The sequence below is a fragment of the Glandiceps talaboti genome, chromosome 20 (genome assembly GCF_964340395.1).
Source record: "Glandiceps talaboti chromosome 20, keGlaTala1.1, whole genome shotgun sequence".
NCBI classification, from domain to species: Eukaryota; Metazoa; Hemichordata; class Enteropneusta; family Spengelidae; genus Glandiceps; species Glandiceps talaboti.
Window position 1 is genome coordinate 11,970,503 of NC_135568.1, and position 24,153 is coordinate 11,994,655.

At 37.9% G+C, this 24,153-nt stretch overlaps 1 protein-coding gene across 1 annotated transcript in view; it reads left to right on the top strand.

Annotated features, from left to right (window-relative positions):
• LOC144450678 (titin-like) overlaps nucleotides 1-24,153 on the top strand; it is a 450,019-nt gene that overhangs the window by 290,152 nt on the left and 135,714 nt on the right. Inside the window, exons 180-214 of the mRNA XM_078141331.1 lie at nucleotides 169-465; nucleotides 992-1,294; nucleotides 1,523-1,825; nucleotides 1,971-2,273; nucleotides 2,572-2,874; nucleotides 3,292-3,594; nucleotides 3,962-4,264; nucleotides 4,442-4,744; nucleotides 5,287-5,589; nucleotides 6,467-6,769; nucleotides 7,370-7,672; nucleotides 8,233-8,817; nucleotides 9,034-9,330; nucleotides 9,792-10,094; nucleotides 10,519-10,821; nucleotides 11,284-11,592; nucleotides 11,797-12,099; nucleotides 12,467-12,769; nucleotides 13,268-13,573; nucleotides 13,891-14,193; nucleotides 14,542-14,844; nucleotides 15,145-15,450; nucleotides 15,773-16,075; nucleotides 16,324-16,626; nucleotides 16,837-17,142; nucleotides 17,527-17,829; nucleotides 18,051-18,353; nucleotides 18,731-19,036; nucleotides 19,309-19,611; nucleotides 19,937-20,239; nucleotides 20,390-20,692; nucleotides 20,824-21,126; nucleotides 21,353-21,943; nucleotides 22,111-22,407; nucleotides 23,153-23,452. Coding sequence (XP_077997457.1) covers nucleotides 169-465; nucleotides 992-1,294; nucleotides 1,523-1,825; nucleotides 1,971-2,273; nucleotides 2,572-2,874; nucleotides 3,292-3,594; nucleotides 3,962-4,264; nucleotides 4,442-4,744; nucleotides 5,287-5,589; nucleotides 6,467-6,769; nucleotides 7,370-7,672; nucleotides 8,233-8,817; nucleotides 9,034-9,330; nucleotides 9,792-10,094; nucleotides 10,519-10,821; nucleotides 11,284-11,592; nucleotides 11,797-12,099; nucleotides 12,467-12,769; nucleotides 13,268-13,573; nucleotides 13,891-14,193; nucleotides 14,542-14,844; nucleotides 15,145-15,450; nucleotides 15,773-16,075; nucleotides 16,324-16,626; nucleotides 16,837-17,142; nucleotides 17,527-17,829; nucleotides 18,051-18,353; nucleotides 18,731-19,036; nucleotides 19,309-19,611; nucleotides 19,937-20,239; nucleotides 20,390-20,692; nucleotides 20,824-21,126; nucleotides 21,353-21,943; nucleotides 22,111-22,407; nucleotides 23,153-23,452 — 11,172 coding nt within the window. The remainder of the gene's footprint in view (nucleotides 1-168; nucleotides 466-991; nucleotides 1,295-1,522; nucleotides 1,826-1,970; nucleotides 2,274-2,571; nucleotides 2,875-3,291; nucleotides 3,595-3,961; nucleotides 4,265-4,441; nucleotides 4,745-5,286; nucleotides 5,590-6,466; nucleotides 6,770-7,369; nucleotides 7,673-8,232; nucleotides 8,818-9,033; nucleotides 9,331-9,791; nucleotides 10,095-10,518; nucleotides 10,822-11,283; nucleotides 11,593-11,796; nucleotides 12,100-12,466; nucleotides 12,770-13,267; nucleotides 13,574-13,890; nucleotides 14,194-14,541; nucleotides 14,845-15,144; nucleotides 15,451-15,772; nucleotides 16,076-16,323; nucleotides 16,627-16,836; nucleotides 17,143-17,526; nucleotides 17,830-18,050; nucleotides 18,354-18,730; nucleotides 19,037-19,308; nucleotides 19,612-19,936; nucleotides 20,240-20,389; nucleotides 20,693-20,823; nucleotides 21,127-21,352; nucleotides 21,944-22,110; nucleotides 22,408-23,152; nucleotides 23,453-24,153) is intronic.

A 24,153-nucleotide genomic window follows, 5' to 3' on the forward strand; every position in this document is an offset into this window, starting at 1 on the left:
TAATGTCAGATTGTGCTGTTCATGAATCCATGTGAAATGAAAGTGTACTAGCATGCATGTGATAACACTTGGCATGGTTGTCCAAGGAGTTATGGTATTATATATCATGAATTTTATACAACAAAAGAATATCGCATTGATTGTGGTCCCTTGTTGCTCCATTCCAAGATGTACCTGATGCACCAACTACTCCAGAAGTCAGTGATGTTACCAGCAAAACAGCTCATTTGACTTGGCAACCACCTAAGTTTGATGGAGGAAGTGAAATAACTGGGTATTTGGTTGAGAAGAAAGACCAATACAGCTCTCGATGGGTTAGTGCTGGCAAGACTGCTGATCTCAAGCTGACAGTGAAAGACTTGAAAGAAGGAAATATCTATGAATTCAGAGTATCTGCTGAGAACAAAGCAGGTGTTGGTAAACCAAGCTATCCTACTGCTCCAATAACTGCCAAAGAACCATATGGTAAGAGATGTGGATGGTGCTATTTTGATGCACTTTACTAGTGGATCTGAGTGGCAAATCAAGTATTATCAGCCACAGACTTCAGAGATTAGACTTGTCAATCCTTGGGAATCAACAATTCTAAACAAAAATCACTGTTGACTTACAGTCTCCTTCTATTTCTTACTTCCTAGTCTTGGCATTATCACAACCACTTGTGTGCCATGTGAAAAGTGACAACACTCTTGTGTTATGCCATATTTCATACTTCTTTCACTGAACATCATAGTACTACTTGTTTTGTGAAAGAAGTGACTTCTATATTCACTTTCACTCTCAGTGTTTCTTTTCTTTCAAAAACCAAAAAGGGAATCTTCACTTTTGCCTTTTGTTTTGTGTCTGTATGACTTACTCATTCAAAAACACATCATGATCTCTCCTGCTCCAGAGCTGTTCTTAACTGGTTTCTGTAGGTGAAAATTAGTGTATTCTATATCCTAAAATCATGCATAATGATCCCCTCCTTCTTTCACCCCTCCCTTCAAAGATGTGCCTGGACCACCTGGCATACCAGAAGCTACAAGTGTGAGTGAAACCACTGTCACTTTGAAATGGACTCCACCAGAGTCTGATGGCGGCAGCAAGGTCCTTGGCTATGTCATTGAAAGAAAAGACAAGACAAGCACAAAGTGGATAAGAGTCAACAGAGAAAGAGTTCCTGAAACCTCCTACACTGTCAGAGAACTGTTCGAAGGAAGTGAATATGAATTCCGTGTCAGTGCAGAGAATAAGGCTGGTGTTGGCCCACCAAGTCAAAACAGTCCAGTCATCAAATGTAAACCACCATATGGTAAGATGGAATTCCAGTTTGAGTAACCATGCATGATTTCTCAGAGACCAAGGAATCTTTCTTGTCTAGTTTTCCTGTATTGATTTCTGTTGTGAACATGTAGGCAGCATGCCACTTATCCTGCCCACATGGTGTATCCAAGTGTTCATCTTTTATCCATGGATTGCCTATACTTTCCTTTCCTTCTCTCACACCTCTCTTCTCTACCTTGTACCATCTCTCTCTCAGATGTACCCGATGCTCCTAGTACACCAGATATCACTGACACCACAGCTAAGTCTATGAAATTAAAGTGGACACCTCCAGACAATGATGGCGGTTCACCTATCATTGGATATGTAATTGAACTCAAAGACAAGTTTTCCACAAAATGGATAAAGGCAAACAAGTACAAAGTCACAGAGACAACATTTACAGTTGATAATTTGAAAGAGGGTGAAGAGTATGTTTTCAGAGTTGCAGCAGAAAACAAGGCTGGTGTTGGCAAGTTCTGTGAACCCACAAAACCAAGAGTTGCCAAACCTCCCTATGGTGAGTTCTACAAGAACTCTGTGCATGCTACAACCATTCCTTAAACACCAAAATAGGATTTACAATTGTCATTATATTTATTTCATAGGTCAATCTACAAACTGTTATGAGTCACTCATCTTTGAGTGTTATGATCAATTTTCAGATGTTCCTGATGCACCTGGCAAACCAACAGTCAGCAATGTCCAGTCTACATCAATGGTTGTTAACTGGACTGAACCATTATCAGATGGCGGAAGTAAAATAACTGGATATATCATTGAAAAGAAGGAAGAATTCTCAACCAGATGGAGCAGAGTGAACAAAGAAAGTGTTCTAGATCTCACCTACAAAGTGACAGGCCTGACAGAAGGATCTGAGTACCAATACAGAGTTGCAGCTGAGAACAAAGCTGGTGTTGGCAAATACAGTGAACCATCAGATACAAAGGTTGCCAAACCACCATATGGTAGGTGTTTTTTTATTTCATTATGTAATAAGTTAGATACGTCCTATGTTATTTATGTTATATTTTTCTAGTACATGTATGACATCAGTGTAAGTTATAAGTAGTACAGGTCGGTGTATAACCAGGAAGTTGGCAATGAAAAAATGTCTTTTATATAATCAGAGAATATTTTGGGCATTGTCGCCATGACTAGTCTGTAGTAGATGCCCCAATTGAGGAATATTTTAAATTAGTGCTTTCTTGTTTTGAATTAGGTTAACCAATATTTAATTTCTATCGACTGAATTATGTCTTCCAGATGTACCAGAAGCACCAGGCAAACCTGATATTTCTGATGTTTCCAGTACATCAATGAAATTAACCTGGACTGCACCTGAAGATGATGGTGGTTCACCAGTCACTGGATATGTCATTGAGAAGAGAGAGAAGTTCTCAACAAGATGGACTAAGGCAAACAAATATGCTGTGACAGATCTTACCTTTAAAGTAGAAGACCTGAAGGAAGGAAATGAATATGAATTCAGAGTGTCTGCAGAGAACAAAGCTGGTGTTGGTCCACCTAGTGAACCATCAGAACCAAGAGTAGCCAAACCACCATATGGTAAGTATTCATTAAGTAACTAACTTTTTTCTCAGTGTGTCCATAGTATTGATAATATGAAACTGATTATGTTTAATCATAGACATTGGACAGAAATACACCAATGTCTGTAGTTTAATCTTAACATTGATTTTTGTTGAGAACCTTCATAGCAGAAGACAGGAAAACTTGCAACGATTTTCATACCTAGTATTGTGGTTGGGAACCCCAGTAACAGAGGGGATAATCTGCGTAATCTTGCATATTACGTTTCCATAAATTGTGTAATCATAATTTTGATAGGGAACCCCTACATGAAATGCCTTTGGAATTCAAATAGAATTTACTAAACATTGTATATCTCAAAATATTATGACATACATGTAAATATTTGAGTTGATCCAGTGCTAAGAATGACTTTTTGTCTCAATCCTACAGATGTACCAGGAGCACCTAGAACTCCAGAAATTACCAAAGTTGACAGCACTGAAGTAACACTGACTTGGACCCCACCAGAATCTGATGGTGGTTCTCCAATCACTAACTATGTCATTGAGAAGTGCGATGTGAGCAGACAGAGATGGACAAAGGCTAACAGAGAGAAGGTGACAGACACAACGTATGTAGTCACAGACTTGATGGAGGGTAATGAGTACCAATTCCGTATTGCTGCTGAGAACAAAGCTGGTGTTGGCCCTACATGTGAACCTACCAAAGCAGTTGTGGCTAAACCACCATATGGTAAGTTGACATTAGAAAATTAAAACACTTATAGGCGAGGGATACTGTCCAGGGCTCTATAAACATTAGGTGTTTCTTTTTCAGTTGAGGCCTATGGATTACACAGGGTGATTCTGTTGTTCACTGCAGGCAAGTGTGTTACCTATGGAAAGATGAAAATCATTCACAGATATCCATAATAGGTTACCATGGTAATGGGATTGAATCCAAGGTTTTAGCCAAACATGTTTCCATGCATGGTAAAGTAAATAAATGATTTCAGGCATGGCTTAATCCATTTTTGTTTTACTTGATATACCAGTGTACTAAAAGATCTACCTTATGCTTCACAGTCTTGAATATCTCTCAACTTTGTTTGTTATTCTAGATGTACCGGATGCTCCTAGCAGACCTATCATCTCAGATGTAACAGAAAGTGCCATGACATTGACCTGGACTCCTCCAGACAATGATGGTGGAAGCAAGATCAAGAACTATGTCATTGAAAAGAAGGATTCTTTTGCCACCAGATGGAGCAGAGCTACAAGAGATGCCATTCCTGAACCAACATACAGAGTAACAGATCTTGTAGAAGGAACTCAATATGAATTCAGAGTGGCTGCTGAGAACAAAGCTGGTGTTGGCAAATTTAGTGAACCATCTGAACCAAGAGTTGCCAAACCTCCATATGGTAAGTAAATCACTTAGTGCTATCAAAATGTTGAAAGAAATACATAGTGAAGATCAAATAATTAGTCATGATACACAATTTTTTCCTCCGTTCAGCTGATAGGAAATGCATTTCTCACAATATGTATGCTTTGAAAATTTGTTAACAGTGTTGAAATGGTATACTTTTTATACACAGATGTTCCAGGACCACCTGGTAAACCAGATATCACAGATGTGACTGCCAATACCATGACATTAAACTGGACTCCACCTGAAGATGATGGCGGTAGTCCAGTCACTGGATATATCATTGAAAAGAAAGACAAATTCTCCACCATGTGGTCCAAGGTTAATAGATACAGTGTCAAAGACACCACTTTCACTGTTACTGACCTCAAGGAAGGATCAGAGTATGAATTCAGAGTGTGTGCTGAAAACAAGGCTGGTGTTGGCAAACCTAGTGATTCTGCAGGACCTAGAGTGGCTAAACCACCATATGGTAAGATCCTGTCCAGACTATTGGATATTTCTATACACCAGTAACATGACAATAAATTAGTATGTTTAACTACTATAGCAAGAAATATCATGTATATATAAAGAGTAACACTATTTGAATGGATAATTTTATGAGTGATTCATACTAAGTTTGATATTTGGTAATTGTTTCTATATTTGTATATTAACCATAATAGCTCTTTGTCACAATATATCTTTGACTTTAAAATGTAGCACTGAAAGGTCAATATTTTGTCACGTCAGTGCAGTAAGCTCGTACCTGCCTATACAATTGCATTGCAGATGCCACCTTACTGCACTGACGCGACGATTTGTTAAAAAAATTATGTTAATATTTCTGTGAAAGTAATTTGATAAACTTCTGTGGAGCTCAAACTATATATCAGAATTTAAAGTTATTGGCAGTATATCACTTAACTTCCAACCACAAGTTTTTCGCAAAGCTCCTTCAATGTGAGGGCTCAGGTTTACAAAATGTGATGATTGTAGTAGTCATGATGTTATGGTACGTTTCATTTTCAGATGTACCTGAAGCACCTGGCAAACCAGAAGTCACATCAACAGACAGTACCAAGATCTCTCTGACTTGGACACCACCAGACAATGATGGTGGCTCACCAATCACTGGTTATATTATTGAGAGGAAGGACAAGTTCAGTGCAAGATGGACAAAAGCCAACCGGGAACGAGTCACTGATACAGAATACACCGTAACAGATCTGCATGAGGGATCTGAATACCAATTCAGAGTTGCAGCAGAGAACAAAGCTGGTGTTGGCAAATACAGTGAACCATCAGATCCTAAAGTGGCAAAACCACCATATGGTAAGTTATTATACAAATATAGAGCATGGGTTTAATTGACACAGATTTTATAATGGCACAGGCTGAGTTTATAACCTTTTTTTCCTCATATGAAAATACTTGGACTCATAAGGCCCCTTAAAACTATTCCAATTTAATGGTAATGTCTAGGCATGCCTTCAGTAGCATTACCAGTGATCTCCTGAGATATTTAATATTTGATGGCATAAGAGGTGTTCCTCAAAAGTCAGATGCATGTAAATTAATTTTCATCAAATTGTTCATATTTTGTTGAGTACCAGGTTGAATTTTAAGAGATTGTTAGTATATTTTAGAATGAAAAATACTAAAAAGTACCTGTTCAGATGCAGATATGCAAATGTTTTGAAATGCCCCCAGACAAATATATAAACTCAGCCCATGTCCCTTTAACAAACCTGCATGAAGATGAAACAAGAAGAGTGTATGTAACGACCAAACTGAATTATTAACAATCATTTTATAAGTCATAGTTCATGGTAATTAAGTAGATAGTTTCATACATAGAGGTACACATGGTATTTAACTCATTTAACATAGTGTGTTGATCATGTGATAATTTGGATTTGACCAGGACTTATGGACATTTGGACATTCTTTATACATAAATTAATAACTTTGGTATTGTGTGCCTATCTGGATGGACAGTATTTGTGTAACTGCATGATGCATGGATATGTATGGGGTAAGTATGTAACAAGTAGTTACAAACATATTTAGCTAATTTCATCATCTTCACAAGCATGGACAGACACTGCAAAAAGTACTAACTACATGCATGGTGTATGCATATGGTGAGTATCTAATAATTGTTTCATTTTACGATGAGTAATTTCAAGCGTGGACTGTTATTCATCAGATGTACCTGATGCACCTGGCAGACCAACTGTCAGTGATATAGACAGTACTGTTATGACCGTAAAATGGACACCACCAGATAATGATGGTGGCAGCCCTATCAAGGGATACATCATTGAGAAGAGAGACAGACTAAGTACAAGGTGGTCAAAGGTCAACACAGAACTCATCTTTGAAACTAAGTCTAAGGTGAAAGACCTGGTAGAAGGAACAGAATATGAGTTCAGAGTTGCGGCAGAAAACAAAGCTGGTCTGGGTAAATTCAGTGAACCTAGCCTACCACAGCTTGCTAAGCCTCCATATGGTAAGATATTGTTCTTGTAAGGTATGAGGTGATCAGTGTGCTGCCATCTAATAAAAAACAGACAATTTTGTTGTCGGACAAATTAATAATAACTTGGTTTTTGTATGTCACCAAGTAATGAGGGATAGGTGAATACCAAATCGTTGTGTATTACAAAAAATTGCTGTGTTAGAGTGCACATTTAATATGTTTCTTTGTATGAAGAAAAAAATAAAAAGCAAAGAAAAGAAAAAGACTGAAAAACTAACAAGCATGAAGAAATAAATACTGAAATATCAACTAGGAATGTTAACTTCAATATCTGTTTCAAGCCAATTGATGGATGTACTGGAAAAAGACAAATTCTTCAGATGTTTGCATGTAAAGAAATATCTAACAAAGTAAAGTAATGTTCTGTTTTGTGGATGATAACAGATGCCTTCAGAAAAGTTGACTATTAATTTTGTGTTCAGCAGAATCATTGTTCAAATCATAGACAGTTTTGATGTCTAACTTTAGAGAAGGGATGATACTCTAACAGCATGGCTATAGCATGGTAAGTAAACTTCAATATGTATTACATAGTCAGGATACCAATGTATTGGTCATTACTTACTTCAGATGTACCTGATGCACCCAGCAAACCTAAAGTATCAGACGTGAATGAAACATCCATGAAACTATCATGGTTCTCACCAGAAGATGATGGCGGTAGTGAAATCTTTAACTATGTCATTGAAAAGAAAGAAAAGATGTCGTCACGCTGGATTAAGGCTACTGATGTTACAGTGTCTGAAACAACGTTCACTGTGACTGGTCTCGTCAAAGGATCAGAGTATGAGTTTAAGATAGCTGCTCAAAACAAAGCTGGTGTTGGTAAATTTGGACCTCCTTCAGATCCAGTACTTGCCAAACCACCATATGGTAAGTTAGGTTTTCAGCATTGCAAGGCATGTATTATGATAGATTTTTCCTTGTCGTGTTAGTTATGTGACACCTGTTACTGCTCCTGAATTCGATTATCAACATTCATTGTTCACTTGGAATCTGAACCAACCGTCCCTCCGTTTTCTCTATCTTATTAGTTCATTCAGAACTAAAACTGTCAATTCTACCTCACTTCTGTCTTGCATGGTGTCTCTGAGATTGTGAAGTACTACCCCAGCATTCAGTGCACACTCTACTTCAGCTACAGTAGACCACGGTGAAAATTCGCTCCCTGATTTCAACGGATATTTTGCTTTAGTTAACCCTTTGTTAGATTGTACTTCACTACAATTATGGAGCATGTCAAATCTGATGCTTATGTAAGGATCCCTGTCTATACTCGTAGTTATGTCTTGTTGAATTCCTATTGGAAAGGAGTTGAATTACTACTATTATCCTGAAGGACTCCAATAAACATATTGGAGAGGGAAATCCTCTTGATTGTTTTACTAGAAGGGTTCACTTCCTCATCATGTGTGTTTCAATTGCTCCATTAGACCCACCAGGTCCTCCTGGTACTCCAAAGATAACAGAACCCAAACCAACATCCCTGACACTGACCTGGACTCCACCTGAAGATGATGGTGGTGCACCCATCACTGGATATGTAGTTGAAAAGAAAGAGAAATTCAGTGCTAGGTTTTCATCTATCGGCAAGTGTACACAGACAACATACGGTGTGTCTGACCTGATAGAAGGCAATGACTATGAATTCCGTGTCTGCGCTGAAAACAAAGCTGGTGTTGGTAAACCAAGTGATGTTGTCGCTCTGAAGATCAGCCCACCTGATGCACCTGGAAGACCAGATGTTAGTGATGTGACAGACACAGAAGCTACATTGAAATGGACACCACCTGATTCTGATGGTGGTGCTAGGATTACAGGCTACATCATTGAGAAGAGAGACACTACTAAGGACAGATGGACAAAGGCAACAAGGACAGTTGTCAAAGAGAAGACTTTCACCGTAACTGATTTGGTCCGAGATACTGAATACGAATTCAGAGTCAGTGCAGAGAACAAGGCTGGCGTTGGCGAACCAAGTCAACCTTCAAAACCAATAGTTGCAAAACCACCATATGGTAAGTTTTACACGATACACAGGGAAGACTGAACATTTCAGTCAATTTGGTCTACTGGAGCATCTGTCCATTTTCACTTTTCACTCATTATTTCTTAGTCTTCATGTTCAACTTCACACATTCTTCCAGTTCTTAGCTTTCATGTCATATCAGACATTTTCTGCCATTCTTTCTCCATTTTCATGTATTTCCTTCACACATTTCCTTCTCCTCAAGATGTCCCTGGCCCACCAACTACACCAGACATCAGTAATGTCACAAGCAAATCGTTGACTTTAACCTGGCAACCACCAGAATCTGATGGTGGCAGCAAGATCACAGGTTATGTTGTAGAGCGCAAGGAACAATACAGCTCAAGATGGGTTTCTGTAGGAAAACCAGTGGACCTGACTTTCAAAGTCACAGATCTGAGAGAGGGTAACAAGTATGAGTTCCGCGTGGCTGCACAAAACAAAGCAGGTGTTGGCCCACCATGTGAACCAACAGCACCTGTAACAGCTAAAGAACCTTATGGTAGGGGAACACTACCTCATATTGCATGACAAGGAAATGTAACCATTCTCTTTCACTAAACCTTCCTCTACAGTTGTCTGTTAGTTCTTTCAATGCCAACAGACTGCCTGTGTGTAAATCTACATACAAAAAATGCCTGTTGTCCAATAACTATAATAAAAACTGACTTACTTTTCACCTAGGTTTGCATGTGGGGTACCATTCTCTCTAGATAACCCTGACATCAGAAAAAGGAAAATTTTGTGAATTCATAGTTCCCTTACACAATATTGGAAAAGGAACCAGAATGTTATTGATATTATAATAAGAGTGTTGGAGAACATAAGGAAATCAGAGAGCTGAGAAGCCAATCTGTGTAACAGCATGTATAATCCACCCTTTCCTACTTTCAATCCCCCCCCCCCCAACCAATTTGTCTCTTGCTCTATCTCCTTATCAATCTGCCATCTTTCTGACCTAAGATGTACCTGGTGCTCCAGAAACACCTGAGGTATCTGAGATCAATGCAACAGCTGTAACACTGACATGGAAAACTCCTCTATCTGATGGTGGTAGTCCAATCTTAGGCTATGTTATTGAACGTAAAGAGAAGATGAGCACACGTTGGACCAGAGCTAACCGTGACCGAGTCTCAGAACTGACATTCAGTGTCAAGGGACTCACTGAAGGATCTGAATATGAATTCAGAGTTAGTGCTGAAAACAAAGCTGGTGTTGGTCCACCAAGTCTACCTACCAACCCTGTCAAGTGTAAACCTCCTTATGGTAAGCAGTGGCCATCAATGGAATGTCTGGAAAAAGAAGTAGACAAATAAATGTCGTCAAATAAACTATTTCTTAAAAACTGATATGTTTCATGACAGAATCCTTTAATACGCAATGTGCATGCTTAATAAAGTAAAGTAGAACATAATGATGAAATTACAATACACCAAGCAATGATTTGAAGTCAACATCCAGAGTATCGATTCAAGATTCTACTCAAACCATTTCATGATTGTACTTTAAGTCTGACCTCTGATCCTTGACCTTTTCATGACCTCTGGGGTCAACACTAAGATCATTCATACTCTTATTTCAACACAATTATATCACACAGCAATCAATTTTCATACCACATCTTCCTTTCATTCTTCTCTCCTCCTTTCATCTCGTCATCTTTTTCTTGTACATATTATCTTCATCTCAGATGTACCAGATGCTCCTGGTCGTCCAACTGTGACAGAAACACAGGCTACGTCCATCACAATAAAATGGACTCCTCCTGATAATGATGGTGGAAGTCCAATCACTGGCTATTTCATTGAGAAGAAAGACCAGTACGGCACACGATGGGAAAAAGCCAACAAGATTAGTGTCAATGCTACAAATTTCACTGTCACTGGTCTTAAAGAAAGAAATGAGTATACTTTCAGAGTGGCTGCAGAAAACAAAGCTGGACTTGGAAAGTTCAGTGAACCTTCCAAACCTGCAGTTGCAAAACTACCTTATGGTTAGTTGTAATACTAGAAACTTTATGTTTTAATAATGCAGCATGATTTGGTTAACACTTATCATTGCCATAAGATGACATTCTATCAAAAGTAGAAAATAGTTCAGATATGAGATTTTGAAATCGATATTTCTCACAGAAAATGAGACAATGAATGGTAAGTGATGGTAAGTAGAAAATAGTTCAGTCGAGATTTTGAAATCAATATTTCTCACTGAAAAGGAGACAATGAATGGTAAGTGATGGTAAGTAGGAAATAGCTTAGTCATGAAATTTTGAAATCTATATTTCTCACTGAAAATGAGACAATGAATGGTAAGTAATCTATTACTGTACTGATCTGCATTAGCGCCCTCATGTGGGCAAGGACCATTGCTTTTGTTTTAACAAGCTTTGCAGCTCAGTGTAGTAGTATTTGATAATACCTCTATAAATCGATATTTTCTATTGTCTATTTTCCAGATGTTCCTGGCCCTCCAGGTAAACCTAATGTAACAGAGACAACAGCTACCTCAATAAAAGTGACATGGACACCACCAGAAGATGATGGTGGTAGCAAAGTGACAGGATATGTGATTGAAAAGAAAGAAACAACCAGTAGTAGATGGCTGAAGGTCACTAAGATGGATGAAAGAGTATTTGACACAACACACACAGTGCCTGATCTGACTCAAGGCTCACAGTATCAATTCAGAGTTGCTGCCGAAAACAAGGCTGGACTTGGTGACTTCAGTGAACCATCAGATCCTAGGATTGCTAAACCACCATATGGTAATTTCTCAGTCAACCTTATTACAAATTTTAACTTTAAGCTCAATTTGGAAACTCAATAATCAGCTTTGATTAGTGTCATAATTAACGGAACTGTACCTTATCAGATAAAAACTTACAATCCACTGTAAATTTCTGTGTAGAATCATGTAAAGTGTTAATGGACATCCTGAGTGATTCCAAATTCTTGTATTTCATTTGTAGATCCACCAGGACCACCTGGCAAACCTGTGATTTCAGATGTTGATTCTACAAAGATGACTTTGACCTGGACACCCCCAACAGATGATGGTGGCTCACCTATCACTGGATACACCATTGAAAAGAAGGAGAGATTTTCCACCAGATGGGACAAGGCAAACAAATTTGCTGTGACAGACAAGACCTTTACTGTTACTGATCTCAGAGAAGGCAAAGAATATGAATTCAGAGTGGCTGCAGAGAACAAAGCTGGTCTTGGCCAGTATAGTGAGCCATCTGAATCAAGAATTGCTAAACCACCATATGGTAAGTATCAAATTTGATTCAGACTTTAAGTAAATCATCAGTGCATTTGATAGTGGAGTATTTTATATTAAGCTATCCCAAATGTTAAAGGAACTTTCTCTTCTTGATATATTTAGTACTTACATTAAATATACTGTGAATATTAGATGATTTGTCAAATTCTACAGAGTACAAAAATTATGTCAATATATCACTCACTTCAACAAGGAAACCCGATCTGCAAATCATCATGAGTTGATATCACCCTGAGATCCTTAAAAATTACTTTTTTTTAAAAATTTATTCAACCATGTCAATGCAACCTGAAAAATATTTTCCTGACAATATTGAAAATTCATACTTAAGAAATATCTTGATATACTTTCAGATGTACCTGGTCCACCTGGAACACCGAAGATCTCTGACAAGACGGCAACATCAATGAAACTGAGTTGGACTCCACCTGAAGATGATGGTGGTGCTCCTATTACTGGATATGTTGTTGAGAAGAAAGAACAATTCAGCACCAGATGGGCAAGAGTTAATAGACAGAGTGTTGCTGACACATCATTTACTGTTGATGGATTAACTGAAGGTGATATGTATGAATTCAGAGTCTGTGCTGAGAACAAAGCTGGTGTTGGAGCACCTAGTGAATCCACTGGACCACAGAAAGCCAAACCACCATATGGTAAGTCAATAATTTTTGAGATTTTAATATTATGTACACTTTTGCTTAGTAAGGGAAAAGCAGCTTTTTCTTAAATCAAAAATTTATACTTTACTTTTTTGGCATGATAATGCTTTGGCTTGGAGTTCAAAATACTGGAATCGGATAAAGAGAAAACTTAGACATTATTTAGTTTATATTCAACAGCATAGAGAGAATGTCATTTAACAGTAACTCTAGCCAAGGAATGATTCAATCACATTTTGAAACTGTAAATTAAGTGTAACTGCTTTAGAAAAAACCATGTCAAAATGGTACAGACTGATGCAACATTTACTAAGTCATACTCTCTGCCTGTGACAAGATAGTGACAAGCATTTTATGATTTAGCAACTGTGAAATAATGATAATTCTGAAGGTAAACCCTGGTCAGAATGCTATAGACTGGTGTAACATTTACCCAATGTTACTTAGGATAAGACAGTGACATGACAAAACCATTATCATTGTTCATTCTAGATGTACCTGAAGCACCAGGAAAGCCAAAGGTAACTGAGACCTCATCAACGACAATAACATTGAAATGGACTGAACCAGAGTCAGATGGTGGCAGCAAAATTACCAACTATGTGATTGAACAGAAGGAAGAGTTTAGTACTAGATGGAGTAAAGTGTACATAGAACACAAATCAACAGACACCAACTACACTGTGACTGGTCTAACTGAAGGAACAGTCTATCAGTTCAGAGTGGCTGCTGAGAACAAAGCTGGTGTTGGTAAATACAGTGAACCATCAGAACCCAAGGCAGCTAAACCGCCATATGGTAAGTATTATACACTATTCTGTTAAGATTCACAGTGTATAATACGATTCATGAATACAAAAATATATTATATAGTTGTCGATAAGTAAAGTGTTAAACCTTAATGTTTGTATCCTGTGGTCTTAGAAAATGTTCAACATATCAGAGGAGGCAGAAACGTTGCATAGGACCACTCATTTACTGAGGACCAACTTTTCACATGGCTCACTACCAGACAGTTGTTTTCAAACCCAAATTTGTATTCCCTGTGATACGGGCCTTTAACAGTATTCACAAAAGCAACCAGTCTAACAGAAATTTGAATCTGTCTTTCTTAGGTCTACCTGATGCTCCTGGTAAACCAGTCATATCTGACATTGATGCTACCAAGATGACACTGAACTGGACTACACCATTGAACGATGGTGGTGCACCAATTACTGGATATATCATTGAAAAGAAAGAGAAGTTCTCCACACTCTGGGCCAAGGCCAACAGATTTGATGTCTCAGAAACAACATTCACTGTAACAGACCTCAAGCAAGGATCTGAATACCAATTCAGAGTGGCTGCAGAGAACAAAGCTGGTGTTGGTAAACCAAGTGAACCATCCGATTCACACATAGCCAAACCACCATATGGTAAGAAATATATTGTCTCTCCCCGAGTACATGTAGACGTAATATTCTTTATGTTTGTACCTCTTACCACAGAGATATTGAGACATGTTATGGAAAATACTATAATTTAACAGTGTTATCATATAACATGCAAAACAAAATTTTCAGACAAAAAGGCAAGAAGTCCCCCACCCAACCCCTCTCCCCTAATTAATGAGGAGTACATGATTAAGTGAAATGAATGTTTCAATGCAGTATGTCTGGATTCAAAGAAAGAAAGAAGTAGATTTTTACTTTCAGAAATATTGAACAAGATAGGGTTGTACCAGTTTTGAAAAGAGATACTGACCACTTTTTCAATTCCAATAGATGTACCTGGTCCACCTGGAACACCCAAGGTCTCTGACATAAATGCAACATCAATGAAACTGAGCTGGACTCCACCTGAAGATGATGGTGGTTCACCAGTCACCGGATACTTCATTGAGGTCAAAGAGCAATACTCCTTCAGATGGTCAAAGGTCAACAAAGTCAGTACATCAGATGTGACATACAGAGTTGATGACCTGAAGGAAGGGTCAATCTACGAATTCAGAGTGTGTGCTGAAAACAAAGCTGGTGTTGGAGCACCTAGTGAATCCACTGGTCAACATACAGCAAAACCACCATATGGTAAGTACCAATATTTAGTAACAATGAAACAAGTAAGTTTTACAAGTAAAAAGTTGTCATCACCAGTGAAACAGTGCTATTATATTCCTTACCTTAATATGACGCATATGTAGCGATATTTGTGTATAATTTATGTAATTTATAAAAGGAGTACCAAGATATCTATGATTTGTCGTCATTTAATTTCTTTCTGTGTTAACATTTTCACTCACCCATGCAAACATGATTATTAATTTTGGTCTTAAGATCGCCAAATTTGGAGGAAAAGTATGATTAATAACACTTATTGTTATGTTACAGATGCACCTGATGCACCTGGTAAACCAAAGATAACAGATGTCCAAGCTACAAGTATGACACTGAAATGGACTGAACCAGTATCTGATGGAGGAAGTAGAATCACTAACTACGTCATTGAAAGAAAAGATGAATATAGTACAAGATGGTCTAAGGTTCATATCGATGAAAAGATCCTAGATACTACATACACTGTGACAGGACTGTCTGAAGGCTCTGAATATCAGTTCAGAGTTGCTGCTGAGAACAAAGCTGGTGTTGGTAAATTTAGTGAACCATCTGAGCCTAAGGTTGCTAAACCACCATATGGTAAGTTCACTATTGGTTCACTATTGGTCAATACATTTGTGGCCATCCTTGGAAATGAAATGTCAGAGTTTCATCCTCAGGAATTCACATAATCTTATCAGTATAGCCATAAGGATTACATAGGATCATTTTTTTTGTTATGGACCGACTTTTTCTACAACTCAGCCAGACAACAGTTGTTCTCACCAAAATAAAAATCCTAATGTGAAGTGGACTTTTAAAACGTAGGGATGCAATAACAAATAGTTTCTGAGTTTATCGTATGTTTGACATGTTCAGAGCAAATAGTACTCATTTCCAATGTTCCCATTTTAAATTCCAGGTGTATGTGATGCACCAGGTGTACCAATTGTGTCTGATATCCAAGCAACACAGATGACAATGAACTGGAGTGCACCTATGGATGATGGAGGAGCACCTGTTAAGGCCTATGTCATTGAAAAGAAAGATACTAAGTCTACATTATGGACCAAAGCTAACAGATTTGATGTCACTGACAACAAATTCACTGTCTCTGACTTGAAAGAAGGATCTGAATATCAGTTCAGAGTTGCAGCTGAGAACAAAGCTGGACTTGGCAAATTTAGTGAAGCATGTGACGGCAAAGTTGCTAAACCACCATATGGTAAGTTTCATAAAGAATATTGACTATGCTTCTATGATTATACCATCCAAAAAGAAAAGTGTATATTATTTGGTTTGCATCTGAACAGTAACACTGACAACAGGTAGACAAATACTCAGAGATTTGTAATTAGTCTTCAACAAATTCTGTAAGTTCTTTGTCTATTTTTAGAGAGATTTCAAGCATTGTGTGTGAAAAGTCTTCCACATTCAAAACCTGATTGTATCTTATGCTTACTTTCCTATCAGATGTACCTGGTCCACCTGGAACACCTAAAGTCTCTGAAATTACTGAAAAATCAATGAAACTGACTTGGACTCCACCTGAAGATGATGGTGGTTCACCTGTCACTGGATACGTTATTGAGAAGAAAGAACAATTCAGTGTTAGATGGACCAAGGTGAACACTGTAACTGAGACAGATCTGACTTACACTGTTGGTGATTTGAAGGAGAAATCAGTCTATGAATTCAGAGTCTGTGCTGAGAACAAAGCTGGTGTTGGCAGACCTAGTGAATCCACTGGTCCACATACAGCAAAACCACCGTATGGTAAGTATTAACCATAAGGAATATGAAGTCAGAATATGAAACAACTAATATTGAAAAGTTTGCGTTTCAGGTGTTTTATCTGCCATACCCATAGTATACATATTCTCTTGACTTGACTAGACCTGAAACTTGTACTTTTAAGACATGATGTATGTTTTTCCTATTAACCCATTTGAATATTACTAAATTTAACTCCATTCCTACTCACAGATGTACCTGATGCACCTGGCAAACCTAAGGTGACTGAAACCCAGGCTACAAGCATGACCATCAAATGGACAGAACCAGAGTCAGATGGTGGTAGTAAGATCACCAACTATGTGATTGAAAAGAAGGAAGAGTTTGCTACAAGATGGGCCAAGGTCTACACAGATACAAAGGTGACAGATACAGCGTATACTCTAACAGGACTTACTGAAGGTACAGACTATCAGTTCAGAGTGGCTGCAGAGAACAAAGCTGGTGTTGGTAAATACAGTGAACCATCAGAACCAAAGACAGCTAAACCACCATATGGTAAGTTTATATTTGAAAGTAGCCTAAATCCTTTTTCACATTTTTTTTCAAGTAAGTACATGAAAACGTTACTTCATAAACATGCACTATGACTGCCTATGCATGGCAGCTTCAAGTACTATTTCAGTGCATATTAACTATTCAACAGTTTTACATAGTGTTCCATTAGTAACTATGCTCACCGAGATATACATAGTTGGACCATCCTTTATGATGTACCCCATGTAATTATTGGATTTTTCATATTTCATATGGGCAGATGCAAGAAGTGTGATAAACTCTTTTTTCACAACTCTCTCTAATAGATATCATCTGAAAAGTGGTGAATGTTGGTTTCTAAATTTTAGGCAAGCATTTAGCATACTGTCATTTGTCCAATTTCAGGTCTACCTGGTCCACCTGGTAAACCTACAGTCTCAGACATTGATGCTACCAAGATGACACTTCACTGGACAGAACCACTTGATGATGGTGGTGCACCAGTCACTGGATATATCATTGAAAAGAAAGATAGAATGTCAACATTATGGACTAAAGCCAACAGATTTGATGTCTCAGAAACAACATTCACTGTAACAGACCTCAAGCAAGGATCTGAATATCAATTCAGAGTCTGTGCAGAGAACAAAGCTGGTGTTGGTAAACCAAGTGAACCATCAGATCCCAAAGTAGCCAAACCACCATATGGTAAGTGTTAATATTCTTAACTATATTCATTTCAAACAATAACTATTGTAAGTCATAAGGGTTTTGTTTGGGGTATTTGTTTTGGAAAATTCTATAAATTTGAAAGGTTTTGTTTTCACACACCCAAAGATCTTTGTATAAAATAAATATTTATTTCTATAGCAATGACTACTCTATGTTTTGATGACAACTGAAATAACACTTTAATTTTTTTTCACCAGATGTTCCAGGCCCACCTGGCAAACCAACTATATCTGACATTGATGCAACATCAATGAAACTGACCTGGACTCCACCTGAAGATGATGGTGGTTCTCCTGTTACTGGATACAACATTGAAATGAAAGAACAGTTTAGTTTCAGATGGTCAAGAATCAACAGAGACAGTGTAACTAATCTGACTTACAAAGTAGAGGAACTTAAAGAAGGCAATGAATATGAATTCAGAGTCTGTGCAGAAAATAAGGCTGGTGTTGGTAAACCAAGTGATTCCACTGGTCCAAAGAAAGCTAAACCACCATATGGTAAGTGGTATAAAAGATAGCATGAAATTTAATTGAAGGGTATAATTGTGGCCTTCAAAACTGGTATAATGACCAAAGACATTGTTTTCTTATACAATAATGAATCATATGTACATTTATTTAGTGCCTTCCACAATGGATGTAATGATCATAGCGATGTACAATTCCTTGCTTTGAAATACTAGTAACAGTCAGAAGTTCTGAACACAATGCATTGGTTCCTGACCTTGTTCAGTGAAATCGCACGACCTTCATCAGCTGTCGTTTATTAAACCATAACTACTACAAACAACTATCCTAATTGTTATCAATACAAATACATAAACTAAACTAGTAGATATATATCTAACATATTGCTTTGAATATGATTCCTTCAGATGTGCCAGACAAGCCTGGTAGACCCAAAGTAACTGGCGTGACAGCCAAATCTATGACCATCAAGTGGACAGTACCTGATTCTGATGGTGGTAGCAGAATTACCAACTATGTGATTGAAAGGAAGGAAGAGTTCAGTTCAAGATGGAGCAAGGTGTACACTGATGACAAAGTGATTGATACTGAACACACTGTAACTGGATTAACTGAAGGTACAGACTATCAGTTCAGAGTGGCAGCAGAGAACAAAGCTGGTGTTGGTAAATACAGTGAACCATCTGAACCAAGAACTGCCAAACCACCATATGGTAAGTGATGTTCTCAAAAACAGATATTATAGATCAAAAAAGGACAATATGATGATATTATGAAGCATGTATAATAGATAAAGTAACACTTAATCTGAAGTATAACTATAAAATAGTTTTGTCAACAAGGCAATCAACAATAGAGAAGCTTACTGAAGTTTAATAGAAGTCCAGATGAGACACTAAAATGGAAATAAGTATGAATGATGCTAAGTGTCCACCATATATTCTGCCTGTTATGACAGTGAAAATGGTTAATATCTTTCCTACAGATGTTCCTGGGCCACCTGGAAAACCAAACATTTCAAATGTTACAGCCATGAGCATGAACCTTGATTGGTCAGAACCACTAGATGATGGTGGATCACCAGTTACAGGATACTATGCAGAAAAGAAAGAACAATTTAGTGCCATGTGGAACAAGGTCAACAAACACTCTGTTCCAGATACTGCTCTCAAAGCAAGTGAACTCCGAGAAGGAAATGAGTACCAATTCCGTGTACTAGCTGAAAACAAAGCTGGAGTTGGCAAACCCAGTGAACCAAGTGACATCAGGAAAGCCAAACCACCATATGGTAAAATGATTATCTTAAAATGCTTAGAGAAATTTTAACATTCTTCAAAATAATAATTGTTTTTGTATCATATGAAGAAACACATAAGTTAACACTTACAATGTGGGCAGGATTGATTTAGAATATGAATGATGTTTACTTTACCTAAGTACTTCATTTTGAATTGTCTACCTGGCCTGAAAAAAAAATGAAATATTTTTGGCAAATATCTAATGTCGTGTTATGTCTCATGTCATATAAATTTCATAACAGTCTGGACAGGATGTGAGGACAGGCATTTTTACACGATGAACTGATTTTCAACAAATGTTAATTCCTTTACCAGATGTACCAGGTGCACCTGGAAAACCAGATGTTTCTAAGATTGATGCCACTTACATGACTCTCACCTGGACAGCACCAAGATCAGATGGTGGAAGTCCTATCACTGGCTATGTGATTGAGAAGTTTGATATCACTAGAGGAAGATGGAGTAGAGCAATTAGAGAATCTATTACGGACACTACAACAACTGTGACAGATCTGACGGAAGGTACAGAGTATCAGTTCAGAGTAGCTGCTGAGAACAAAGCTGGTACAGGTCCATTTGGTGAACCAAGTGACAAACATCGTGCTAAACCTCCATATGGTAAGTTTTCCCCCATAATAATTTGCTTGCAAGATTAATAGATTTAAAACCAGGTATTCATTTTTTGTTTTCGTACAAAGCAAAAACATCAGACAGGAAAACCTTTAGTGGCTGTGTAAACTGATCCATCATAATCATTTGTGTTATCAGATGTTCCTGGTCCACCAGGAAAACCAAAGATCTCTGATGTGACAGCCACAACCATGACCCTAACATGGCGTGAACCTGACACAGATGGTGGAGCTGAAATCACCAACTATGTTGTGGAGAGAAAGGAGAAATTCAGTAGCCGATGGATCCGAGTGACCAAAGAGAACATACCAGACACTACATACAAAGTAACTAACTTGACTGAGGGAACAGAATATGAATTCAGAGTTGCAGCAGAGAACAAGGCTGGTGTTGGTAAACCAAGTGAACCATCAGATTTAAGAATTGCCAAACCACCATATGGTAAGTATAATAGCTGAAGAACTTTACTATTCACAGTGTTGTTTCCTTAACATTTTCAAAATGATTGTTCAGTGTATATGTCTATGATGATGAATGATGTTCCGAAATGTTTTTGACCTTGTTTACAACAGACATACCTGATGCACCAGGCAGACCTTTGATCAGTGACATCACAGAAAAATCTATGAAGTTGACATGGACACCTCCAGAAGATGATGGTGGCAGCCCTGTCTTCAACTATGTCATTGAAAAGAAGGAAAGATTTAGTACTAGGTGGACAAGAGTTAATACTTACACTGTTTCCGAGACAACTCACGTCGTGAATGGTCTTGAAAAGGGAAATGAATACACCTTCAGAGTTTGTGCAGAAAATAAAGCTGGTATTGGTAAACCAAGTGAACCATCAGAAACAAAGGTTGCCAAACCTCCATATGGTAAGAAAATTCCTCTGTAAAATTTTAATAAAATGGGTGACAAATAGTATTCAGACAATCATAATTATCTTCTTATTATTCCAAAAACAAAGGATTACTCTCGACTTGCCCATTAAGCTGTAATACAGATATGCTGATATGATATATTGACTGATTGTAACCAAGGGATTTATAGCAATTTTGCATAATGTTCACAACTTTTATGCTGGCAAATTCTCTTTTACAGATGTACCTGATGCACCAGGAACTCCAGATATCATTGAAGTTCAACCAACATCAATCAAACTCAAGTGGACACCTCCCAAAGATGATGGTGGATCACCTGTTACTGGATATACCATTGAAAGAAAAGAGAAATTCAGTGCAAGATGGGTGAAGGACAACACACTCTCTGTAACAGATACTAGCTACAATGCTACTGGTTTAACTGAAGGCACTGACTATGAATTCCGTGTGCTAGCAGAAAACAAAGCTGGTGTTGGTAAACCAAGCTTCCCAGCTACATTGAAGATCTCTGTGCCTGATGCCCCTGGGAAACCTACTGTCATTGAAGTTTCCGACACAACAGCCAATCTCAAGTGGACACCACCAGATTCAGATGGTGGAGCAAGAGTTACTGGCTACATAGTTGAGAAACGTGACACAAGCAAAGACCGATGGGTTAGAGTGAATAGAGTTCCAGTGAAAGAACCATTCATCGTTGCTTCTGATCTGATCAAGGGTACAGAATATGAATTCCGAGTGTCAGCAGAAAACAAGGCTGGTATGAGTGAACCAAGCAAACCATCAACACCAGTGGTTGCTAAACCACCTTATGGTAAGTAAAACAAGAGCAAAGCCCCTTAGTAGAATCTCCCTTGATGACAACAAGTAAAAGGTAAGAAATTAGTCTTAAGCTATCACTTTTCACATCACTTCACACCTGTTGCACATTTCAACTCATCTCTTTGCATTCTCCTTTTCCACCATCTTCCTCAATCCCAGATGTTCCTGATGCACCTAGCAAACCTCAACCATCTGATATCACCAAATCCTCCATGACGTTGTCATGGAGACCACCTGCATCAGATGGTGGTAGCGCTATCACTTCATATAGAGTTGAAATGAAAGAACAGTACAGTAGGAAATGGACCTTTACTGCAAAGGTTGTCCAACCAACTTGCACTGTGTCAGAGCTAAAGGAAAGTTCAGTGTATGAGTTTAGAGTATCTGCTGAGAACAAGGCTGGTCTTGGTCCTGCAAGTCAGCCTTCTGATCCTACAAAGGCTAAAGATCCCTATGGTAAGCATTTGGGTTCTTCATGGTTTTCATAACTATGGTGTTCGCTGTTGTGCTCGTATTAATTCACTAAGGTTCCATTATGGTTTCCAGAGTTAGGTTTCCTTTGATGATTTTAAGTTTGAATTAACTTACTTACCTAATGGCTAGGCGACTGTGGATTCTGTTGATTGTTGTCTAACATTTGCAGTTGTTTAAGTGGAGTTTCAGTGAAGAAAACTGAACACACTTCTGAATCGTTGTGGAATGAGTCGTCGTTTCCTGGTGTTTGGTTGGTTGAAATAATATGAGATGGAGTGACTTTACACACTTACCACTTAACTAACAGAAGTTGATAGATTGGTATTATATTGTGGATAACACATTTACTTTGATAACGAACTCGTACTAAACAAGAATTACTGTAACAGTAACCTTACCAGAGATTTCTGGTAAAGCTTCTACCTATCTGCTTTCATTTCTCTTAAGTATCTTGTTTAGCTTGACTTTGAATTCTCACATAACAAAAACTCCTGTAACCTTACATGAGATTTTTGAATAAAGCTACTTACTACTAACTACTATTAATTATTATCAACTTCTTTCAATCTCTTTTTTAACTTGGTATTGTGACAGTAAATTCTTCCTACTTGAGAAGTCTTGTAAAACTAACCTGTGATTTCTGAACACCTTCTTATTAGCAACTTCTTAAATCTCTTCCGTAAGTTCCTCTTAATATAAATCTATCCCCCAATCATCCTATCCATAGATGTACCAGGAGCTCCAGGAGTTCCTGAAGTAGTTGAAGTCACTCATAACTCAGTCACTTTGAAACTGGTAGCTTCTACTTCTGATGGTGGATCACCAATTACTGGTTATACTGTGTATTGTAAGGATAAGTTCAGTACTCTATGGGTGCAGTGTGCACAGGAAGTGACAGATAAGACATGTACAGTGACTGATCTCAGAGAAAACTCAGTCTATCAGTTCAGAGTTTCTGCTGAAAATAAAGCTGGTCTTAGTGCACCAAGTGAATCTACACCCCCTGTTACTTTGAAACCACCCTATGGTAAGCACTTGATAAATTGTCATCAATTGCTTAATTTGTACCTGTTGTATGAATGTAAACGGCTTGAGTTTAATGCATTAATTTGTATTCTTGTTGGATACTTTGTTCTAGTGTACCAGCTGCATGATTGTTGTAATATGGTGATATTTGACATCACAATTCTGTCATTTTTGTAGCATTGTTTGGTTAATTTACATTGCGAAAACTATTGAAAGCATTGGCAAGATGAATAATGCATTGACATAGGCAAAGGCAGTACTATTCCACACTGTAATTTCAAGTTCCATGTTAATCACAATACAATTTGTCTTTCTTGTATTTGATTTAATATACAAATGTGTCTTTGTTTGTTTAACCTTGTTATCTTGTTGCACCTGCACCATTTGAAATCATGTACTCTGTGTTGTTCAACTACTACTGTTTAAGCTCTGCGATAATGTTAAACTCCGTCATTCAATGCTTGCTTCTGTTGAAGCAAGTTCATCTTGAATGAATGGCATGAGATTTATAAGACAAATGGTAAGCATGGCATGACATGAAGAAGCTGCTGTAAACAAATGACAATGTTTGGACGAACACCAGGGGTGTATACAATAACTATAACAGCTATTCATAATCCATAGAAGGTAAGAATTGTCATTTCAAATCATAGCCTGCACCCCACCACTTGACATATTCCTTATCAGCCTCTTTCTACTGTC